This window comes from Pelodiscus sinensis, chromosome 21 (assembly GCF_052426305.1).
Source record: "Pelodiscus sinensis isolate ZL-2025 chromosome 21, ASM5242630v1, whole genome shotgun sequence".
In the NCBI taxonomy this organism is placed as follows: domain Eukaryota; kingdom Metazoa; phylum Chordata; order Testudines; family Trionychidae; genus Pelodiscus; species Pelodiscus sinensis.
The window spans coordinates 3343894-3363594 of NC_143072.1; the positions used below are offsets into that span (position 1 = coordinate 3343894).

At 47.2% G+C, this 19701-nt stretch overlaps 1 protein-coding gene across 3 annotated transcripts in view; it reads left to right on the forward strand.

Annotated features, from left to right (window-relative positions):
* The window catches only part of SPNS2 (SPNS lysolipid transporter 2, sphingosine-1-phosphate), a 182657-nt gene that overhangs the window by 118748 nt on the left and 44208 nt on the right, over nucleotides 1–19701 (forward strand). For all 3 annotated transcript variants that reach the window (XM_089772164.1, XM_075904316.2, XM_075904317.2), the window contains exons 4-8: nucleotides 4088–4239; nucleotides 6625–6691; nucleotides 12963–13105; nucleotides 14163–14315; nucleotides 17590–17779. In XM_089772164.1, coding sequence (XP_089628290.1) covers nucleotides 4088–4239; nucleotides 6625–6691; nucleotides 12963–13105; nucleotides 14163–14315; nucleotides 17590–17779 — 705 coding nt within the window. The remainder of the gene's footprint in view (nucleotides 1–4087; nucleotides 4240–6624; nucleotides 6692–12962; nucleotides 13106–14162; nucleotides 14316–17589; nucleotides 17780–19701) is intronic.

The following is a 19701-nucleotide window of genomic DNA, read 5'->3' on the forward strand; positions in this document are numbered from 1 at the left end:
TGCAAAGCACTGCCAGTGAGTTTAGAGAAAGCACTCATGAGTTGTCTGCCAAAAGATGTATATAGGATAAAGTAGGTGCTTCGTCACCCACATTTTACTGCTCATCTCAGCAAGGAATTGGCATGGTTAGAGTAGAGAACCCGGAGATTAAGAGATTTGCGTTCCAATCCAAGCGCTACTTTAGACTTGTGCGACTTAGGGCAATTCACTTATGTGCTCTTTGACTTGGTTTCTCCTTTGCAAAAAATGGAAACCCTGACTTGCCTTTGTAAAGTGCTTTTGCAGTTAGTTAGTGTAACCCAAAGAGCTCCAACTGACCTGTATAAGAAACGTGCCAGTATATGGGGACCTGAGATTTTTAAAGTTTAGCTTCCCCCAGCTCTTTTCTTTGTACTTAGTCTGCAGCTGCCATTAACTGGTGTTGCATTTCTGCACCTGCTGTTATTTCTGGGTGCAACTCACGTTGCTTTGATGCCTAAGTATGAATTGTGCTAGTGCATCAGGTAGTTAGACATCAAGGTATCAAGAACTATGCTTCTAAACAGTTGCGACCAGAAAACTTGCAAGCATACAGGGAAGCTGGCTTGAAAATCAGGTGAACCTCTCTAATCCAGCACCCTCGGGACCTGACCAGTGCCGAATCAGAGAATTTGCCAAACCGTAGACGGTCAATATAGTCTAGCAGCATTACCAACACTTCCACTGCTTACTGGGCTCTTAGAAGACATTCAAGGGTAAATTAGAGTTAAATAACCACATAGAACACTGAGAGTCAGTACTGGTAGCTGTAAGCAAACTTTATGGGGCTGTGGGAAACTTGGGCACACCCATGATAAGTGGACATTCGGCTCACTAAAATCATGCCAGACCACGGATGTTGCCAGACCAGAGAGGCTCAACCTGTAATATTATTGTCAGATCTGAGGGGCACCACTATCAGGAAATACCTTCCCAGACATCTGTGGAAAATTCCTTTTCCTCTTCCATGCTGGCTTGTATTAGATTTCCATTTGTTGCATCTCATGTTGTTCTAACATATTCTGGTCTGTGTTCAGTGTCTGCACACTTCCAGCTCTTACAGACAGTGCACTTCTTTCTGTTATTTCTGTAACTGGCTTTACGTTCACACAATGGCTACATCTACATTGGCACCCTTTTCCGGAAATGCTTAAAACGGAACAGTTTTCCGTTATAAGTATTTTTGGAAAAAGCGCGTCTACATTGGCAGGATGCTTTTCCGGAAAAGCACTTTTTCCAGAAAAGCGTCCGTGCCAATGCTGACGCGCTTTTCCGCAAAAAAGCCCCGATCGTCATTCTGCTGGGCTGTCTACACTGGCCCTTTTCCGGAACAGTTTTTCCAGAAAAGGACTTTTGCCCGAACGGGAGCAGCATAGTTTTTCCGGAAAAACAATGACGATTTTACATTAGATCATAATTGCTTTTCTGGAAAAGCAAGTGGCCAGTGTAGACAGCTGGCAAGTTATTCCGGAAAAGCAGCTGCTTTTCCGGAATAAGTGGCCAGTGTAGACACAGCCAATACAGGCAGTCCCCGGGTTACATGGATCCGACTTACATCGGATCCCTACTTACAAATGGGGTGAGGCAACCCCGCACTAGCTGCTTCCCCCCAGCAGACCAGGGAGACGCGGAGCGGCTTTTCTCAGCAGACACCTCAGCTTGAGAATAAAGGACTGAGGGAAGTGAGGTGTGGGAGAATAAAACTGAGCTCTGGAGAAATGTTTGGCTAGAGTTTCCCCTACAATATGTACCAGTTCCGACTTACATACAAATTCAACTTAAGAACAGACCTACAGTCCCTATCTTGTACGTAACCCGGGGACTGCCTGTATGTACAATTGTCTGGGCTGTCCCTGAATCCTTAGTGATAAGCAGCAACTGGCTGCTTTATAATATAAGTAGACCAGTGCTCTCTGGGCCACTCTCATCTGGTGTCAATAAAGCCTTAATTCTGTAAGTTTGTCATGGTTTGTTTCGCCATTGGTTTTACTATAACATATGAGGTGAGATTTTTTCAGACGTATTCAGTACTGGCTAAACTCTGCTGCTATTGAGTTCAATGAGAGCAAAGTTAGGCAAGGTCTACACTACAGAGCTATATCCGTATAACTAGGGTTGCCAGATGGTCTCCCAAAAAATACCGAATGCACGGGCTAAAAATGTGTTGAGCAAAAAAAAAAAAACGCCTTTCGGGGGTGGGGAGAATGGCTGGGACTCTGCCCAGCTTCTACACGCAACCACGGGCTCCCAGCTGGGAGTTGGGGCCACGATTGGCGCTGGGAGCCTGTGGTTTTGTGCAGAAGCCAGGCAGGGGGAGTGGCTGGGAGTCCCAGCCACTCCCTCCGCCCCCGCCAAGCTTTTGCACACTATCACAGGGTCCCAGCGCCGATCACGGCCCCGCCTCCCTGCCACTCCCTCCGCCCCCACCAGGTTTTTGCACACTACCACAGGGTCCCAGCGCCGATCGCGGCCCCGCCTCCCTGCCACTCCCTCCGCCCCCACCAGGCTTTTGCATGCTACTACAGGCTCCCAGTGCCGATCGCGGCCCCGCCTCCCAGCCACTCCCCCCGCCCCCGCCAGGCTTCTGTCTGGCGCCCAACCAGAAAATACTGGACATTGCACATGTCTAGTATTTTCTGAATTTTTTTACCAGACAGAGGGCGCAAAAACCCAACTGTCCGGGAGAATACTGGACACCTGGCAACCCTACTTATAACTAAAGGGTACATCTGCACTGCACAGCTATTTTAGAATAAGCCATTCCGGAGTAGTTATTCCGAAATAGCTTATTTCAAAATAGCACATCTACACTGCAGGGAAGCCTCAAAATTTGTCCAAGGCAGACTTTCCTAATATGGATGCGCTATCTCGATTTAGAGGCACTGGGGAGGAATAACTTAGAATGGCCCTGGTGAGGGGCTATTTCAAAATAGCAGCAGTGGAGTGTCTACACATGCCTTATTTCAAAATAGCTATTTCGGAATAGGCGTTATTCCTCGTGGAATGAGGTTTACAGATTTCAGAATAAGCTGCCCATTATTTCAAAATTATTTGTAATAATGGCTGTGTAGGTGCTCACATTGTTATTTCAAAGTAACGCTAGTTATCTCAAAATAACAGTGCAGTGTAGATGCACCCTGAGTCGCTCAGGCGTGGGGAAAATCCTCTGTCTCTTAAGTGATGTAGTTATGCCAACCTAACCCCCTCTACAGATGGTGCTATGTTGGTGGGGGAGCTTCTCTTGTTCATATAGAGGTGGATGAATGAGGCCAACAGGAGAAGCTCTCTCATCAGCATAGGAGTGTCTTCACTTAAACACCATAGCGACACAATGGCCTCTGTGCAGCTGTGCTGCTGCAAGGAGTGTTCAAATGTCTCATGTAGACTTGCCCCTAGACCTGCGGTTCTCAACTGGTGGTCCATGGTGACTTTTTTGGTGGTCCACAGGAACATTGTCCAAAATCTACAAAAATGTTTTGATTGGCCTGGTGGTCTGTGGACTGAAACGAGTTGAGAATCACTGCGCTAGACCGTCACTGAGAGCTTCTGAAAATCCTTCCTCTGCACGTCTTCCGCCGTCCTGCCCCCTACTGTATAATCTCAGAATCACCTGCTCAGCCCGTCCATTGCCTGAATTACAAGTCAGCCCAAAACAGAAACGTTCTGATCCAGGGAGGGATCTCGCACGTCACGAAATTCCAGGTTGTTTGGGTTTGGATCTTCCCTGCCCTTTGAAGGGTCTGAAAAGTTGCACCAGTATTGACCTTTCAACGCAGTACGCTGTGACAACTCTGGTAAAGAGAGTTTATGCTCATTCTTTGAGACCCAAATATGAGTTGTCATCAGCTCAGCCCCCCACAAATCTTTTGATAAGGGTGATCTGTCTGGACCCATAAACCTCCTATGGTTGATCTCTTCCTGAGAGTGAAATGAGACTCTCCTGATTCCTATTCTTTAGCCTCATTAGCTGCATTTTCCCCAGCAGTGCAAACATAAGTAACAGTGGGAAGAGTGTTTCATTACTGACCGTTTTGAATACTGATTAATGTATTCTTATTTCTTCCTTCAGTATTTCTGGCTCCTCGTCCTCTCACGAGGTTTGGTCGGCATCGGTGAAGCCAGTTATTCTACCATTGCTCCCACCATCATAGGAGACCTTTTCACCAAAAACACCAGAACCCTCATGCTGTCTGTTTTCTACTTCGCAATCCCTCTTGGCAGGTAACCAGTCCACTGCTGTTCTCTTGAGTTTGCATACCACCTAAGCAGCTGACAAGATAGATGCAATTTCTTAGCTTTGGATTGTTTTGTAGGGAAAAAGTTTGTGGGTTAATGATTAGAGTAGGGGGCTGCTTAGTCAGAAGAAATGGGTTCTGGTACCAGTTTTGCCACTGAGTCACGTGTAACTGCGTTTAAGAGCCATCTGTGGAATAAATGTGAGGTATTACTAATTAACCAAGCTGCATGAAAACAGAAAATAACCACCCTTTTGGAATAATAGCAATATTACTTGTACAACGGATGAATAATGCTACACCTGTTCTCTTAGTTGCTTTTACTCATTTGAGGTGCGTGTCCATTTGAGTCAAGTTCCTCCAAGTTACCATGAACTCCAGAACATTGTTTCTCAACCTTTTTTTTAATAAAGTACCCCGTAAACTCCCAGTACCTAGTTTTCAGACACACATTTTTTTCTACCATTGCAACACATTTATTTAAACAACTTAATCATAGCTGGGCGGGTGATGAAACTTTTGGGTGTAAAAAGTACAAAAATAATAAAGCGCTGTAAAACTTAAAACAAACATTCAGTTTTCTTCAAATTCCAGTTGTGTTGATGTACCCCTCAGACTTTTCTTGAGTCCCCTGAGGGTACTCGTATCACTTCACTGGTTGAGAAACACTGCTCTAGAAGAGCAATCAGGTTAAGGTATTAAGCACTAAACTTTCAAAGTGCAGTGCAGACACATCTACAGAAGGAATGTGAATATTGGGGAGTGCAGGTCAGAGGCACAATGTAGCTTTTGAAGTTTTGGCCTTCTCAAGGCATTCCTTAGCTCCCACTCACACTCTAACCATTTTGAATCTGCTGAGATAGCCTGGAGGACCCAGAGGTTCTAGGCAAAGTAGCCAGTCTTTAATACTCCCATCATTGCAGCTGCACCAGTGGGGAATTTATCTAATGTAGACAAGGCTGAAGAGAGCTGCGGGCATGAGCATTCACACTGGAACGTATGCAAAGGAGTTGAGGACTGTGCAGCCCATAGTCTCCTGATTAATATAACAGCCAGACTCAGGCTTTGAGTAATTATTTCCCCTGGCACTTTCTTTCAGTTGAGATTCCTTATCAGCTCCGTGCAGTGTCTGATTGTTGGGACTAGAGGGATCCTGTGTTTTTCACAATGGTTGGCCCTGCATTGTGAGGTTGTAGACAGGGTGGGCTTACACAGTGCAGATCCCGGTTCCCAGAGGCAGATGACTTCCTCTGGAGAAGCGGCCCCCGGAGTTGATTTCCAGAAAGGGAAAACCTGGACAGCAGTTAATTCCACCATTGCAGTGAAAAACATCTAGATGGAGAGGCTGATAAGCCTGATAGAATTTATGGCAGTAACTTTAAGACACAGCTTGAAAACATTCCTTTGCTCTTCAGGAAGAAGAAATGGCCGGACCTTCGCTAATGGAAACAACTTTTTCCAAACAGCCCTAGGAAACTGAACACTTAAGTAGAGAATTGAGCTGAGCAATGGTTGGCAGCAAATCAATTCCTTCCAAAGATAGACATGCCTGGAAATGGCAAATGGCTAGAAATGGGCCCCTGTCGCTTATTTTGGCTCTGGGCCTGTTTTTTCCCAAAGTCTTATGGAATTGGGACCTGTGGTTTGATTGTAGAGCCATGTCTGTGAATGGCTCGGTGCCAGAATGTTATTGATGGTAACTCTGCACGGCATAGAAGGCTTTACAAGAAACATGTTTGGCAACATTAATCCACCCTGGAACGACTCTGCAACTTTAGTCATGGCAGCTTCTGCAATGAATGCTGAAAGATGGATTTTGTGCCTGCTCATTGCAATGCTCTGATCCGTGGTTGAAAGTCTATTGGCTTCTCTAACCTCCTGGCAGGTATATTGCGCTCACCCTTCAGCCTTGTGTGCTGCTTGTGAGATTTTTGGTATGACCGTACGCAAAACAGTCTCTTGATACATATTGGGGACCAACTGCTGTTCAATTAACAGGGCATTCCCATGGTTTGGTGCTGTACAAACATGACAACTCTTTGTAATTCTAGATCTGGCTTACAAAACATGCATGTTTAGCTCACTGCAGAGATTAGGGCACTGGAATTTGAATGGGTCGGCCATGCAGTTCAGATCAGTAGCTAACTTTCCACCAAACTGTTGGCTATTTGGACCCATCGTGCTCTTGGAAGTTGCACATTCTCCATTTTTTCTGCTTTCAGTGATGCGTATTTGTCTCTTTACAGGAAAAGGGAACTTTCAGAAACAGCAACTGACCACAAGTCTGTTCTGTCTACGTTCACGCTCTCTGGGAACAGCTGCACCTATAGCTCTTTATTAAAACTGTCTCCCCTCTTGGTACCTTTTGCAGTGGTTTGGGATACATCACGGGATCAAGTGTGAAGCAGGTAGCAGGAGACTGGCACTGGGCATTGCGGGTAAGCATCTGTCTCATCTTCAATAAGTCTGCTAAAATATCCCTCATGAACTCATGCATGCGAACATTAGAGCTGGCTAGCAAATAGGGTGTCAATTTCATGAAAACTTCCTCAAAATTTCCAGCTCTTCAGCTAGTCAAAAATTTTGAAATCAGATATTTGGCTGAAATTTTCTTCAACATTTTCCAAAAGTGGACGATATTTTTGCAGGTTTGTGGGTGGGTTAAATTTCCACCTTTCCCCCTCCCTCCGCCAACGGTATTGCAACTGTTGGAAATTTCCTACCCACTCCAGTAAGCACAGGCCATTGACACAGTCTTTTTCCCGTTTCAGAAGACGATGGTACTGCCCCCACTGTGTTTTACTCTACCTTGAGTGATCCATGAGCACTATCTTGAGACTGAACAGTATTTAACAGGTTGAGGTTAAAGGCAAAAGAAGACTGCTAGGTAGGGGATGATAAAAAACCCAAGAGCACTGGACAGATGCATGTACAGATATTCAGCATATAGGCCATTAAACCTATCCTGCTCCTGAATAAAAAGGGAACCGAGTTTGTTGGTTTTGGGCATGTTTCCCTCCCTGGGAATAGCAGATTTCCAATCACTTCATTATCAGTCGACATTGGTTTCTTGATGGGCTGGGAAGGGGAGGCAGCAACCTGAAATCTGTAGCCTTTCAGTCCCCTTGCTATGAAGAAACACTGCCAGGATGGTTTCCTGCTTTGAGGAAAAAACACTTTGTTCCAGTTTCCGCTTGTTTTTCTGCCCACAGACTCTCCGTTTCCTTCTGTTTTATCCTCCAGGGACCTTGATAAATGTGTTGAAAAGATAATACACCACACACACACAAACGCAGCCACACGCAAGGATAGCTTGAAAGAGCTGGCAGGAAATAGCCCGGCAAACCTGCTTTCTGGCCTTTGACAGTCTGGCCAGCACGGGGTTGAGTGAGACGCTCCCTCAGGGCTGGCAGTTTGTGAAGGCAATTAATGGCATGAAGCTTGTGCCAGTGCAGTTTATAACAGCAGGTGCTGAAATACATGGATTCCCTTCCTCAAACAAACGGCGCTTTTTGGCGGCTGGAAACGAGACGCGAAGCCAGCGAAGTCACCGGGAATTGCCCGTCAGCAGCTAGCTGAGTGAGAGCAGATGCCAGCCAGGATGCCACAATGAAAAGAATTAAATTGAATGACCTACAGTTTCAGACCAGAAAATTGGCTACCTCACCTACCGGCAGGAATGCTTTGAGGGTGGACTGGCTTCTGAGCCCAGGAGCAGTGCTAGGCTTACGCCCCTCGCTCAGGGTATGTCTAGACTACATGCCTCTGGCAACAGAAGGATGTAGATTAGGCTACCCGGCATAGGGAAATGAAGCCACGATTTAAATAATCGCGGCTTCATTTAAATGTAAATGGCTGCCGTGCTCTGCCGACCAGCTGATGATCAGCTGTTTGTTGGCAGATCGGGGCAGTCTAGATGCACCGCGGTTGACAAGGAAGCCTTTGTCGACCGCCGCAGGTAAATCTGGTTTCACGAGGCATACCTGCGCTGGTTGACAAAGGCTTCCTTGTTGACCGCGGCACATCTAGACTGCCCCGATCTGCCAACAAACAGCTGATCATCAGCTGGTCGGCAGAGCGCGGCAGCCACTTAAATTGAAATGAAGCCGCGATTATTTAAATCGCGGCTTCATTTCCCTATGCCGGGTAGCCTAATCTACATGCCTCTGTCGCCAGAGGCATGTAGTCTAGACATGCCCTCAGCCAGTGGGGCATAACTGAGACTGATGGGCTGCAGAGGTATCATGCTGGCCAAGTGCACAGGAGTGCATGGCACCCTAAGGCTACGGTTCTTAACCTTTGGGATCAGGACCCCACTGTAAACCTTCATGGCATGACGCAGTCCATAGCTTTAGTGCCCAACACATCTGGCTTAGGAAATATTTTGTCCCATGGGGTACAGTGCGCACATTAATGTATAAATAGTAAAATTGTGCACGTGTATATACCAGAGCGGTGGCTGCTGTCCTGTGGGGTGAGCTGGGTCTGGCTCACCCTTCCAGGCATTGCAACTTCTGGGATCACAGCGCTACTCGGGTTTGGCCAGATGCCTTCTCAGGAAGCCAGCCAGGCCAAATGTGCGTGAATAGGGTTGCCAGGTGTCCGGTATTGGCCTGGACAATCTGGTATTTGCGGCCTCTGTCTGGTGAAAAAAACAGAAAATACTGGACAAGAAAAATGTCTGGTATTTTCTGTTTTTCTCAGACCGAAGGCCACCTGGGACATTCTTCCCCTGCTGCATCTGTCTGGGGTGTGGGGGGAATGTGGGGGAGCGTGGGGATTTAAAGGTACAGCAACTCAACAACTTTGGTCCCCCCCCCTCCCTTTTTTATTTTTTTGCTCCACCAATTTTTTTCCTGCCATGTTCGGTATATTTTGTGAAAGTATCTGGCAACCCCATGCATGAGTGGTGTTGCGATCCGGTGCATAGTGCCACAAGGTCATTCCCACAAATTTGGCCCATGACAGAGGGGTGACTGGGCCAAAACTGACCTGTACTGCAACCCTGCAGCCAAGTCACAAAGTCCAGAGAGGGAAGCTGAGACCAGTCAGCCCTGCGGGTCAGGAGCTATCACTGCCGGGAGACTGTGAGATGCAGCCCTCTTCGCCCCGGCCTCCCACGTGACATCTTGGAGACCCAATTTTGAGTTGCAACCTGCAGGCTGAGAAACCTTGCCCTGAAAGGTTAATGGTCTTGTTTGAGACAGGAAGTCACCGTTAGCTCCTTTCTCTTAAAGTGAAATCTCCACTTTTGGTTCTGACGAGTCTTTCTGGGCTGCTGTGCTTGTAGATCCAGGCTCCCTGTGCAACACTCCCTACATCATGTTCTATACAGACGTCAAAATAAACCGCCTGTAATAACCTGACTGTACAAAACATAAGGAAACTGTCAGGAGGGGATGGTCTCCCTTTAGTCTTGTCTACATGGAGACACTTAGGCAAGTTAATTCAAATGTACTAAAAGTGTGAATTTAAAATGCATTAGTTAAACCTCATTAAACCCCTCACCAGTTAATTAAACTACATTGAATGAAGACCACTTTCATTCTGAACAGGAAAGGGGTCTAATGTGGTTTAACTAACCCACCTTAAGTTCACACCTTAAATTCATTCACGTTAAGTTTCTTAAATGTCCCCTTATCATAGAATCATAGAATCATAGGACTGGAAGGGACCTCAAGAGGTCATCGAGTCCAGTCCCCCGCCCTCAAGGCAGGACCAAGCTCCGTCTACACCATCCCTGACAGATGTCTATCTAACCTGTTCTTAAATATCTCCAGAGAGGGAGATTCCACCACCTCCCTGGGCAATTTATTCCAATATTTGACCACCCTGACAGTTAGGAATTTTTTCCTAATGTCCAATCTAAACCTCCCTTGCTGCACTTTAAGCCCATTACTCCTTGTCCTGTCCTCAGAAACCAAGAGGAACAAATTTTCTCCTTCCTCCTTGTGACACCCTTTTAGATATTTGAAAACCGCTATCATGTCCCCCCTTAATCTTCTTTTTTCCAAACTAAACAAGCCCAGTTCATGAAGCCTGGCTTCATAGGTCATGTTCTCTAGACCTTTAATCATTCTTGTCGCTCTTCTCTGTACCCTTTCCAATTTCTCCACATCTTTCTTGAAATGTGGCACCCAGAACTGGACACAGTACTCTAGCTGAGGCCTAACTAGTGCAGAGTAGAGCGGCAGAATGACTTCACGAGTTTTGCTTACAACACACCTGTTGATACAACCTAGAATCATATTTGCTTTTTTTGCAACAGCATCACACTGTTGACTCCTATTCAACTTGTGGTCCACTATGACCCCTAGATCCCTTTCCGCCATGCTCCTTCCTAGACAGTCGCTTCCCATCTTGTATGTATGGAACTGATTGTTCCTTCCTAAGTGGAGCACTTTGCATTTCTCTTTATTAAACCTCATCCTGTTTACCTCTGACCATTTCTCTAACTTGCTAAGGTCATTTTGAATTATGTCCCTATCCTCCAAAGAAGTAGCGTAACGTAATTGCATATTTCCTCGGTGTGTTGCTTTACTGTGTCACCTCTTGCAGTCTCACCATATCTCCTAATATAGGCAGGATCAGGCTAATCCGTATGTGGATGGGGGACCTCAGAGAAAGAACCAGAGTGCTTGTCGTGGTGCTTTGCACGTGGCAATTTCTCCATGATTCAGCAGTAATTCCAGTGCTCCAGTAGCGTGCCAGAGGATGCCGTGTTGCTGAAGGAGCTGGTCTTTCAGATAAATAAAACAGAAGTCAGGAAAACGTGGGGTCCTTTAAGATCCCCTGGCGGAGTTAAAGGCATTGTATGCTAGCCAAATTTCAGCTCAGTTACTTACCGTCTGCAAGCCATAAGTTCCTCCTGACATTGCAGCTGAATGACGCATTTTCCTTAGTTTCCTGTCTTGAAATATTTTAGGTTTCCTCTTTGCAACAGGCCTGGGCCTGCAAGTTTTGTAGTGCACGTGTAGGCTAGGTACTCTGAGGCGCCCGTGTTCAGCCTGGGGCCTACAGTTCCTTTGGCTCACACAGAACTTGTAGGTAAAAACTGCACCGACCGAAGGGCTTTTTACCTGTGCCCCTCCCAGCGTGGGGTGACAAACCAGGGCTAGCGGGGTTTGCACGAGAGCTCTAAGAATAGCTGTGGAAGCAGCATGTTGTGGCTGCTTCTCTGGCTGCAGCTTCGCTTCTGAAGCCGACCCGAAGCTTGACAGCCTGTGCTACAGCTTCAGAGCACTGTGCACGCAGCTGTTTCTCCAGCGCTAGCGTGCACCCTGCTAGCCCGAGTTCATCGCCCCAACGGGGCAACTCGATGCCGCAGGCAAGGCAGAGATACACAGCGTGTCCCAGTGGCCCGTGTCACAGCACTGTGTTCAGACCTACTCACAGGAGGGAAAAGGGGGCAGTTGCCCTAGGGCCCGGCGATTCACACGGCGGGGGGGTGGGGGGGAGAGGATGCTGCACTCCAGGCAGCTCAGATGGCTAGATGCACTAGCCGCTTCCACCTGAGGCCCCGCCCCTTCTGGGAGCATGGAGCCATGCCCCCGTGTTGTCCAGGGACCCGTGCAGGCTGTCGACCCCCCCCCCCCGGCTGTGTTTCATCCTCGTATAGACTGAATGTCAGTAGTAAATACCTGGTTCAGTTTTTATAGCCTGTGAAGCCCTCTGAGGCTCTGTCTAGACTACACCTCTCTGTCGACAGGGAGATGTAGATTAGGCACATCGAAAATGCAAGTGAAGCCGGGATTTAAATATCCCGTGCTTCATTTGCATAAACGTGGCTGCCGCTTTTTTTTTTTTTTTGAAAGAGAGCTTTTTCGGAAAAAAACAGCAGCCTAGACACGGATCTTTTGAAAAATAAACCCTTTTTCGAAAGACCCTGTACATCTCATTTTATGAGGGATAAGTGATCTTTCGGAAAAGGGTTTATTTTTCGAAAGATCCAGGTCTAGACTGCCGTTTTTTTTTTTTGTTTGTTTTTTTTTTCAAAAAAGTGCTGTTTCGGAAAAAAGTGGCAGCCATGTTTATGCAAACGAAGCACGGAATATTTAAATCCCAGCTTCATTTTCATTTTCCATGTGCCTAATCTATATCTGTCGACAGAGAGGTGTAGTCTAGACACACCCTGAGATCCTTTGGACGATGCAAATCTTCCCTAGTCACTGGAGTGGTGGACTGGAAGTCAGGAGACCTAATCCTTGTGTGCCTCTCGTTTCCCCACTTTGCACCTTGAATGCCCCGTGCAGAGAGCAATCAGGACTTGGCTGAAGCTGAAAGCCAGACCAGAGCCAGGGCACATGTAGTAGGGGAGAGGTCAAACCAATGGAGGCTCACTCCCAACGTCCAGAAAACCTTTCAGCTTGCTGGCACCCCAGACATCTTTCAAATGCCTCTAGAAACGGGCTAGTCCCCTAGCCCACCTGGGGGTTAGCTGGCTCCGGAAGGGTTAAATGTCAATAAAGATGAGCTGGGCAGAGCAGTAACACAGAGCGTGGCCCCCTAAATCACAGGCATCCCCATAGCTGAGCTGCTAGAGAGAGTAAGAGCCTTGACAGCCAGGGAGAAAGGCGGGAGAGGAGCAGATGAGGCGGTGGGTGCATGAGTCGGGCCAGCTGTAAGGAATGAAATGAAACGAATGCGATCTGTTTCTTTTGGGCTAGCCACTGGCTGTTTCGTGTGCTGATTCCCGGTCCTCTCTTCCAGGTATCTCCACTCCTGGGCATGATCACAGGGACACTCATCTTGATATTCGTACCCGCTGCTAAAAGAGGCAACGTGGAGCAGCTGGGGGGGCAGCTGAAGGCTCGGACCTCGTGGCTAAGAGACATGAAGGCGCTGATCAGGAAGTAAGAGCGCCGCTGAAATGGCCTTTAACACCCAGTCTGAGAGTCAGGGAGCCTCGCTGTCCAGTTGCCCTGTGATCTGCGGCCACGCTCAAGACGCAGCCGAAAGCATGTTCCCTGAGAGAGGAAACCACCGTTGCTTTTTCACTAGGGGTGTATCTAAACTACATGGCTCTGTCGACAGAGCCATGTAGATGAGGCTGAGCGGCAAAGGGAAATTTAAATGGCTGCTGCGCTCTGCTGACCAGCTGATGATCAGCTGTTTGTTGGCAGTTTGGGGCAGTCTGGACGCGCTGCGGTTGACAAGGAAGCCTTTGTCGACCGGCGCAGGTAAACCTGGTTTCACGAGGCATGTTTATGGAGCAGGCATACAGGCATGCTGGGAAAAGAAGAGGGACGGCATCTTGGTGGCTGAGGGCTGACTGTTTTCTGAAGCTGCAATACTTACTAGTCGCTTGGCACTTTGCCAATGTGAAGGGCTGTCCAGGAGGTGCGACGTCTTGTGACTGTCACAGCACAGTGGGGTGGAAATGTACCCAGGGCCTGATTTGTCATCACCGTGTGCCATGGTTGCACCTGTGAGTGCTAAACAGTACCACCTGGGAGCCTGGGGGAATTTGACTCCTGCTTTGCGCTGATGTAAATGAACAAGGGGAGATCCAGGCCATGTACGGCGTGGTGATGCTTTAACCCGACTTACAAAGCCACGCCGTATGGCCTGGCACAGGCTAAAACCACAGTGATGACAGCTGCAAAAGGAGCTCCCCGTTGAGAGAGCCTGTAGGCAATTTCCTTTGAGAGCCCGTCTTCGGCAGAGGCAGCTCCAGCAGAAAGAACTGTAATTGTATCTTCAGAGCCTATTGGAGTTGATCTCAATCTAGGGATGCTCTGCCTTATGGGCTCGGGGCTGAGCTGATGCCGTTTTCTGCGTGGCTGCCGCCTGCCTTCCCAACCTGTGCAGCTGGCCCCACGGCTCTTCTTCCTCCGGAGTTTCCCGACCTCAGAGGCTAACGCGGTTCTGGGGCTAACCCTTGGATTTTCCGCTTTCTCCTCTCCACAGCCGCAGCTATGTGTTCTCCTCGCTGGCCACCTCAGCCGTCTCCTTCGCCACGGGGGCGCTGGGCATGTGGATCCCCCTCTACCTTCACAGGGCACAAGTGGTACAGAAAACTGTGGAGACGTGCAGTGCGCAGCCATGCGGCACCAGGGACAGGTAAGGCTTGCCCTGTGCTATTGTGAGGAAGGGCTGAAGACAGTGTTTCCTAAACTGTGTTCCGAGGTATACTGGTGTGCCACAAAGCAGTCGGAGTTGTGCCGCAGAGAACAACAGAATTCAAAATGGCCGCCCTTAAAGGAGCAACTTTTTTTTTCAATAACTTTCCCCCAACCATTTTTTGTGGCTCAATAACTATCCCCCCAAACATTTCCTCCCCTCCCCCCAACCTTTTTTTTTCTCAACAAAAAATCCTTGGTGTTCCTCATAAAAAAAATATTGGTTGGTGTTCCTTAATCTTATTTAAGAAACACTAGCTTAAGAGGACGAAATCCATTTACTAGGCTCCCTATAACTTCCTGTGGCCCTTGACAACAATAATAGGGAACCCTCAGGTTTAAATTCAGAATTTACTCTTCATTGTTGCAGCCGATCCCTTTATTGCTCCTGGACATGACCCCATTGAGGCCAGGCAAGGGAGATCAGGGAAGACAGGTGCCTTTGTAACTTAAGCACAGGATTGAAAGCCAAGAGATTTCTGTTCTACCCTGTTATGGCCACCAAGTCCTAGCATGATGTTACCTGGAGATGGGGCTTCTCCGTGCCTGAGCTTTACCATATGTACCTGTCTACTTCCACAGAGGAGCTAACCGTTTAATTGGTTCTTGTGTATATGGCGCTTGGCGACCTTTCGGTGGAATGCAGATCTCTGTGAGGTTGGAAGTAAGGTCCAGGAGGAGGTGGCTACTCTGGCACTAGAGGAGGGTGTTAGGATGGTTCAGACATTTTCAGTGATACCAGGGATTGGGTTGGCATGGCGGCCAAAGTACAAGACTTGATGTGGTCACTCTCCATCTAGGGACCAGCAAAGGGGTGCCCTTGAGGCCATGTCTTCAGCCCTGATGGGTGCTCCTCTACCAGTTGCCCCATGTGCTGGAAGCAGGCTGCCAAAGGATGATCTTTGAGTAGATGAAAGGCTTTGGGGCTCCTTTCTGAGCTGAAAAGAGATCCCAGACTTGTAGGAGAAGTATCGAAAACCTGTTTTGCTTGTTATTGTTGCTTTGAACCTGCCCCAGTAAGACTGCACTATGGCACATTATTTGAGAAGAATAAAATCATGGATGTGCAGAACTGGAAGGTCCCAGTCATCTAGTTGGGTCCCCTTCACTGAGGCAGGGCTAAATATTATTGAGACCATCCTGATGGGTGTTTGTCTAACCTGTTCTTTAGAAAAAAAAGTGAAGAATTGCCAAATTGCAGGGGATTTTGGGTAGAAAAAGCACAGTTGCCAGTTTTGGAAATTGGCCCTCACATCAGAGTTAATGTGAAAGTCGATTGGGAAATCATTATTTTTCCCTGTACAAAAAATGTGGAAAAGTGATTAAAAAAATGTGTCACAATCTCTTGACTTTCTCAACCCTTTTGGGAAATAAAAGATTCTTCAGGAATCTTTCAATCAACATTTGAAAACTAGTTCAGTTTTTCGATGAAAAACTGACCATTTTGTATGAAAGTGGATTTTTTTTTCTCACAAACATTGCCATTTTAATTTTTAAAAATGGTTGAAAATTGTGATCAGCTCTGGTTAATATCCTTGGTATGGGCCATGAAATTTTGAATGGCCTCAAGTGCCTCGTTTGCAAATCTGGCATAAAATTACTTAAGGGTTGCTCCATGCAGATGCTGTTGCCCTCTGGTTCTTTAAGAGCTGGTATTTAGAACATAAGAACGGCCAGACTGGGTCAGATAAAGGTCCATCTAGCCCAGTATCCTGTCTGCCTACAGGATAGGGGGAAGAGCCGAGAGCTCCAATGGAGTAGTGGTTCCTAATCCATCATCAGCCTGTTGCTTTCTTGCTTCTCATGCTGCAGTGCGGCTATGTTTGAGCGGAAAGAGGGCATTTAATACCATGTTCGTCCCCATTCCCACTGTGACATTGTGATACTGTTGTAAAGATGCACTGGTCTCAGCTCTCCCCTCCAACTTCTGTCACAGAGGCAAAAGAAGAAAGAGGCTGTTGACCTGGACTCCCAGAGCCATGTTTTCAAAACTGGCCACTTACCTCACACCCAGCTCACCAGGAATGGCCGCTGGCCATTGTATACTGTGCATTAGAGGGAGCCAGAAGATGCTTGCTGACACGCAGGCAGTGGTAAAGATTGCAGGCTGGAAATAATGAAGGCCAGGTCTAGAAGTGCTGTGAAGCTGCCGGGTGTGCCCACACTGCCCTGACAGAGCTGAGCGCAGAACTTGGTGTGTGAACTTCTGACTCAACTCAGCTCTCCCCCTGTCCTGTTCTGAACTCGGGCAGATTAACCGGAGGCAGGGCCCCCTGCTCCCTCCCCACAGCCAACTATTCTGTTCCTTCCCCACAGGCAAACGTGACGTTTTCCAAAGCGGGCCGTGCAGACTTTGCAGACACGGTTTGGCGACCCGTTTTGGAACAAGCAGCCTTCTCGGTTTTGTTGGTGCTGAGACATTCCCAGTTCCTTAGTAGCCCAGGAGTTTGCCACAGGTCACTAACTAGAAGGGAAGTTACACCTTCCAAAAGTAGAAATCAAGGGTCAACCAATCAGGAGAGTGGCTTAATAATCCCAAGAATTTTGTTCCCAGCATCATTTGGAGATTTTTTTACTTCTGCTTTTTTTTTCTTTTTGAGCCACTAGGGTGTAAGGCACACTCCTGAGTTGTTAAGTACAGTTACTCCTTCCCTGCCAGCGTGACCCCTGCCCCTGCCGCTGTGACAAGTGTGAGGTCATGTTGTGCAGAGGATGCGGATTTGTTTCTTTATAAACACCGGAAGGACATTCTGCTGCCTTCCGGCCCCGCTAGTCCCAGGTAGCATGTCGAGCTTTTCTCTGCAACTGTGCAGTCTAGACACTTCTTCCCTTTCCCCCCCTCCAATCAAATGAATCCCAGGAGCATGGGCTTTAAGAATAGCATCAAGTATCATGAGACTTTCAGTGAAATCATGAGACTCGACCACACTGAGAATTTGCCCTGCTGTACTGCGGCTTAACACTCAGGCTACGTCTCCACTGCAGAGTTTTTGTGCAAAACCCGCTGAGTTTAACCCGTTAGGCACCGGGCACTGGCCAGCACCCCTCCAACCCATCACAGACAGTGACAGTGACAATTGGGTAAACCCGCAAAGCCAGAGAATGAAGTGCAGATCCCATCGCTCTGTCTTTTCTCTGCTTGCTTGTGAATAATGCTTGTGCACGTTAGTGCGTAGGTGGGCAAGTAACCCTCTCTCAATATTTTGTTTTAATAGTTTGATCTTCGGAGCAATCACGTGCTTCACTGGTTTTCTGGGTGTGATCACAGGGGCTGGAGCAACCAAATGGTGCCGGTTAAAAACCCAGCGAGCTGACCCCCTGGTCTGTGCCGTCGGCATGCTGGGGTCGGCCATCTTCATCTGTCTGATCTTCGTTGCTGCCAAGAGCAGCATTGTGGGAGCTTATGTAAGTATGGTGCCTTCTCTGAATATGCTGCATGCCATCTCGCATGCGCCCTGTCCTCCACACTCCTTAGCAGGACCACATACGTCCTTCCATGCAACGGGGCTGAGACCCAGGGTTATGTGTGCCTCTCCTCTGCTTGGTCTTCTTTCTTTTGCGCACTGCCATGTCAGCTTTGCTGTGCTGGGTTTGGGGCTGTGTTGGCATTGTATCGTTTTCTCCTCTTCCATCGCATGCCGTGTAAGCTATCGCCTCTCTTTCGCTGCCTTTATATGCCTCCAGGCTGTTCTGTGCTGGCAGTAGCTGGAAATGAGCGCAAGAGGCAGCACCAAACTGGCTAGCTGTCCACAGACCACCAGTGATCCCTCGTTTGGGAACACTCGTTCTTGCAACGTTTGCTTTTTGTTACTGTATTTTGCTGTAAATCCTGATTACCCCTTACTCTGCCATATAAATGTTTGTGTGTGTATTGTCATCTGTGTCATCCTGCCCATTAAAAAGTGTGTGTGTGAACATGTGTTGTCATCCAGTATAGCTTTAAGTCCCACTTTCTCCGAAATTTGCATTTCTCCTTCAGTGTCAAGACATCCAATTTCATCTTTCCAAACCCATTAGCTGCACAGCAAGAGACTAGCCTGGCTTTCCCAGGAGATTTTGAATGGTGTAAAAATCAAAAAGGAGTCCCACAAAAAGTGGAAATGAGGTCAGATTACAAAGGATGAATATAAACAAATAACACAAGGATGCAGGGGCAAAATTAGAAAGGCCAAGGCACAAACAAGCTCAAACGACCTAGAGACCCGAAAGGAAACATTCTACAAATATATTGTTACCCAGAAGACGACCGAGGACAGAGTAGGACTCAATGAAGGGGGGGGGGGGAAACAATAACAGAAAATGTGGAAATGGCAAAGGTGCTTAACGACTTCTTTGTTTGGGTTTTCACCAAGAAGGTGGGTGGGGATTGGATGCCCAGCATAGTGAATGCTGGAGAAAATGATGAAGATTCAGAACTTAAAATAGGAAAAAAAAACAAGTTAAAAATGACTTAGAAAATGTAGATGTCTTCAAGTCCCCAGTACCTGATGAAATGCATCCACGAATACTCAGGAGCTAACTGAGGAGATTATCTGAGCTATCATCTTTGAAAAGTCAATGAAGATGGAAGAGATTCCAGAAGACTGGAAAAGGGTGAATGTAGTGCTCATCTATAAAAAGGGAAAAAACAACAGCTCAGGAAATTATAGGCTAGTCAGTTTCATTTCTGTGCCAGGAAAGATAATGGAGCAAAAACTAAGGAATCCATTTGCAAGCATCTGGAACGTAATGAGGTCATAAGTAAGAGTCAACATGGATTTGTAAAGAACAAATCATGTCAGACTAACCTGATTGCTTTCTTGATAGGATAACAAGCTTTATGGATAAGGGGGAAGTGGCAGATGTTGTATTCCTAGGCTTTAGTAAAGCATTATATGACCTTCTTATCAATAAATTAGAGAAATACAACCTAGACGGGGTACTATAAGGTGGGCACATAACTGGTTGGATAACCAGTCCCAGAGATTAGTTATCCATGGTTCCCAGTCATGCTGAAAGAGGTTCTGCAGGGCACAGTTGGGACTGGTTCTGTTCAATATCTTCATCAATGATTTAGATATTGGCATAGAGAGTACACTTCCAAAGTTTATGGTTGATGCCAAGCTGGGTGGGGTTGCAAGTGTTTTAGAGAATAGGATTATAATTGAATAATTTGGACAAACTGGGGAAATGGTTTGAGATAAATAGGATGAAATTCAATAAGGACAAATGCAAAGTACTCCACTTAGAGAGGAACAGTAAGTTGCACACATACACAATGGCTCTGTCTAGACTGGCAAGTTTTTCCGCAAAATCATCTGCTTTTGCGGAAAAACTTGCCAGCTGTC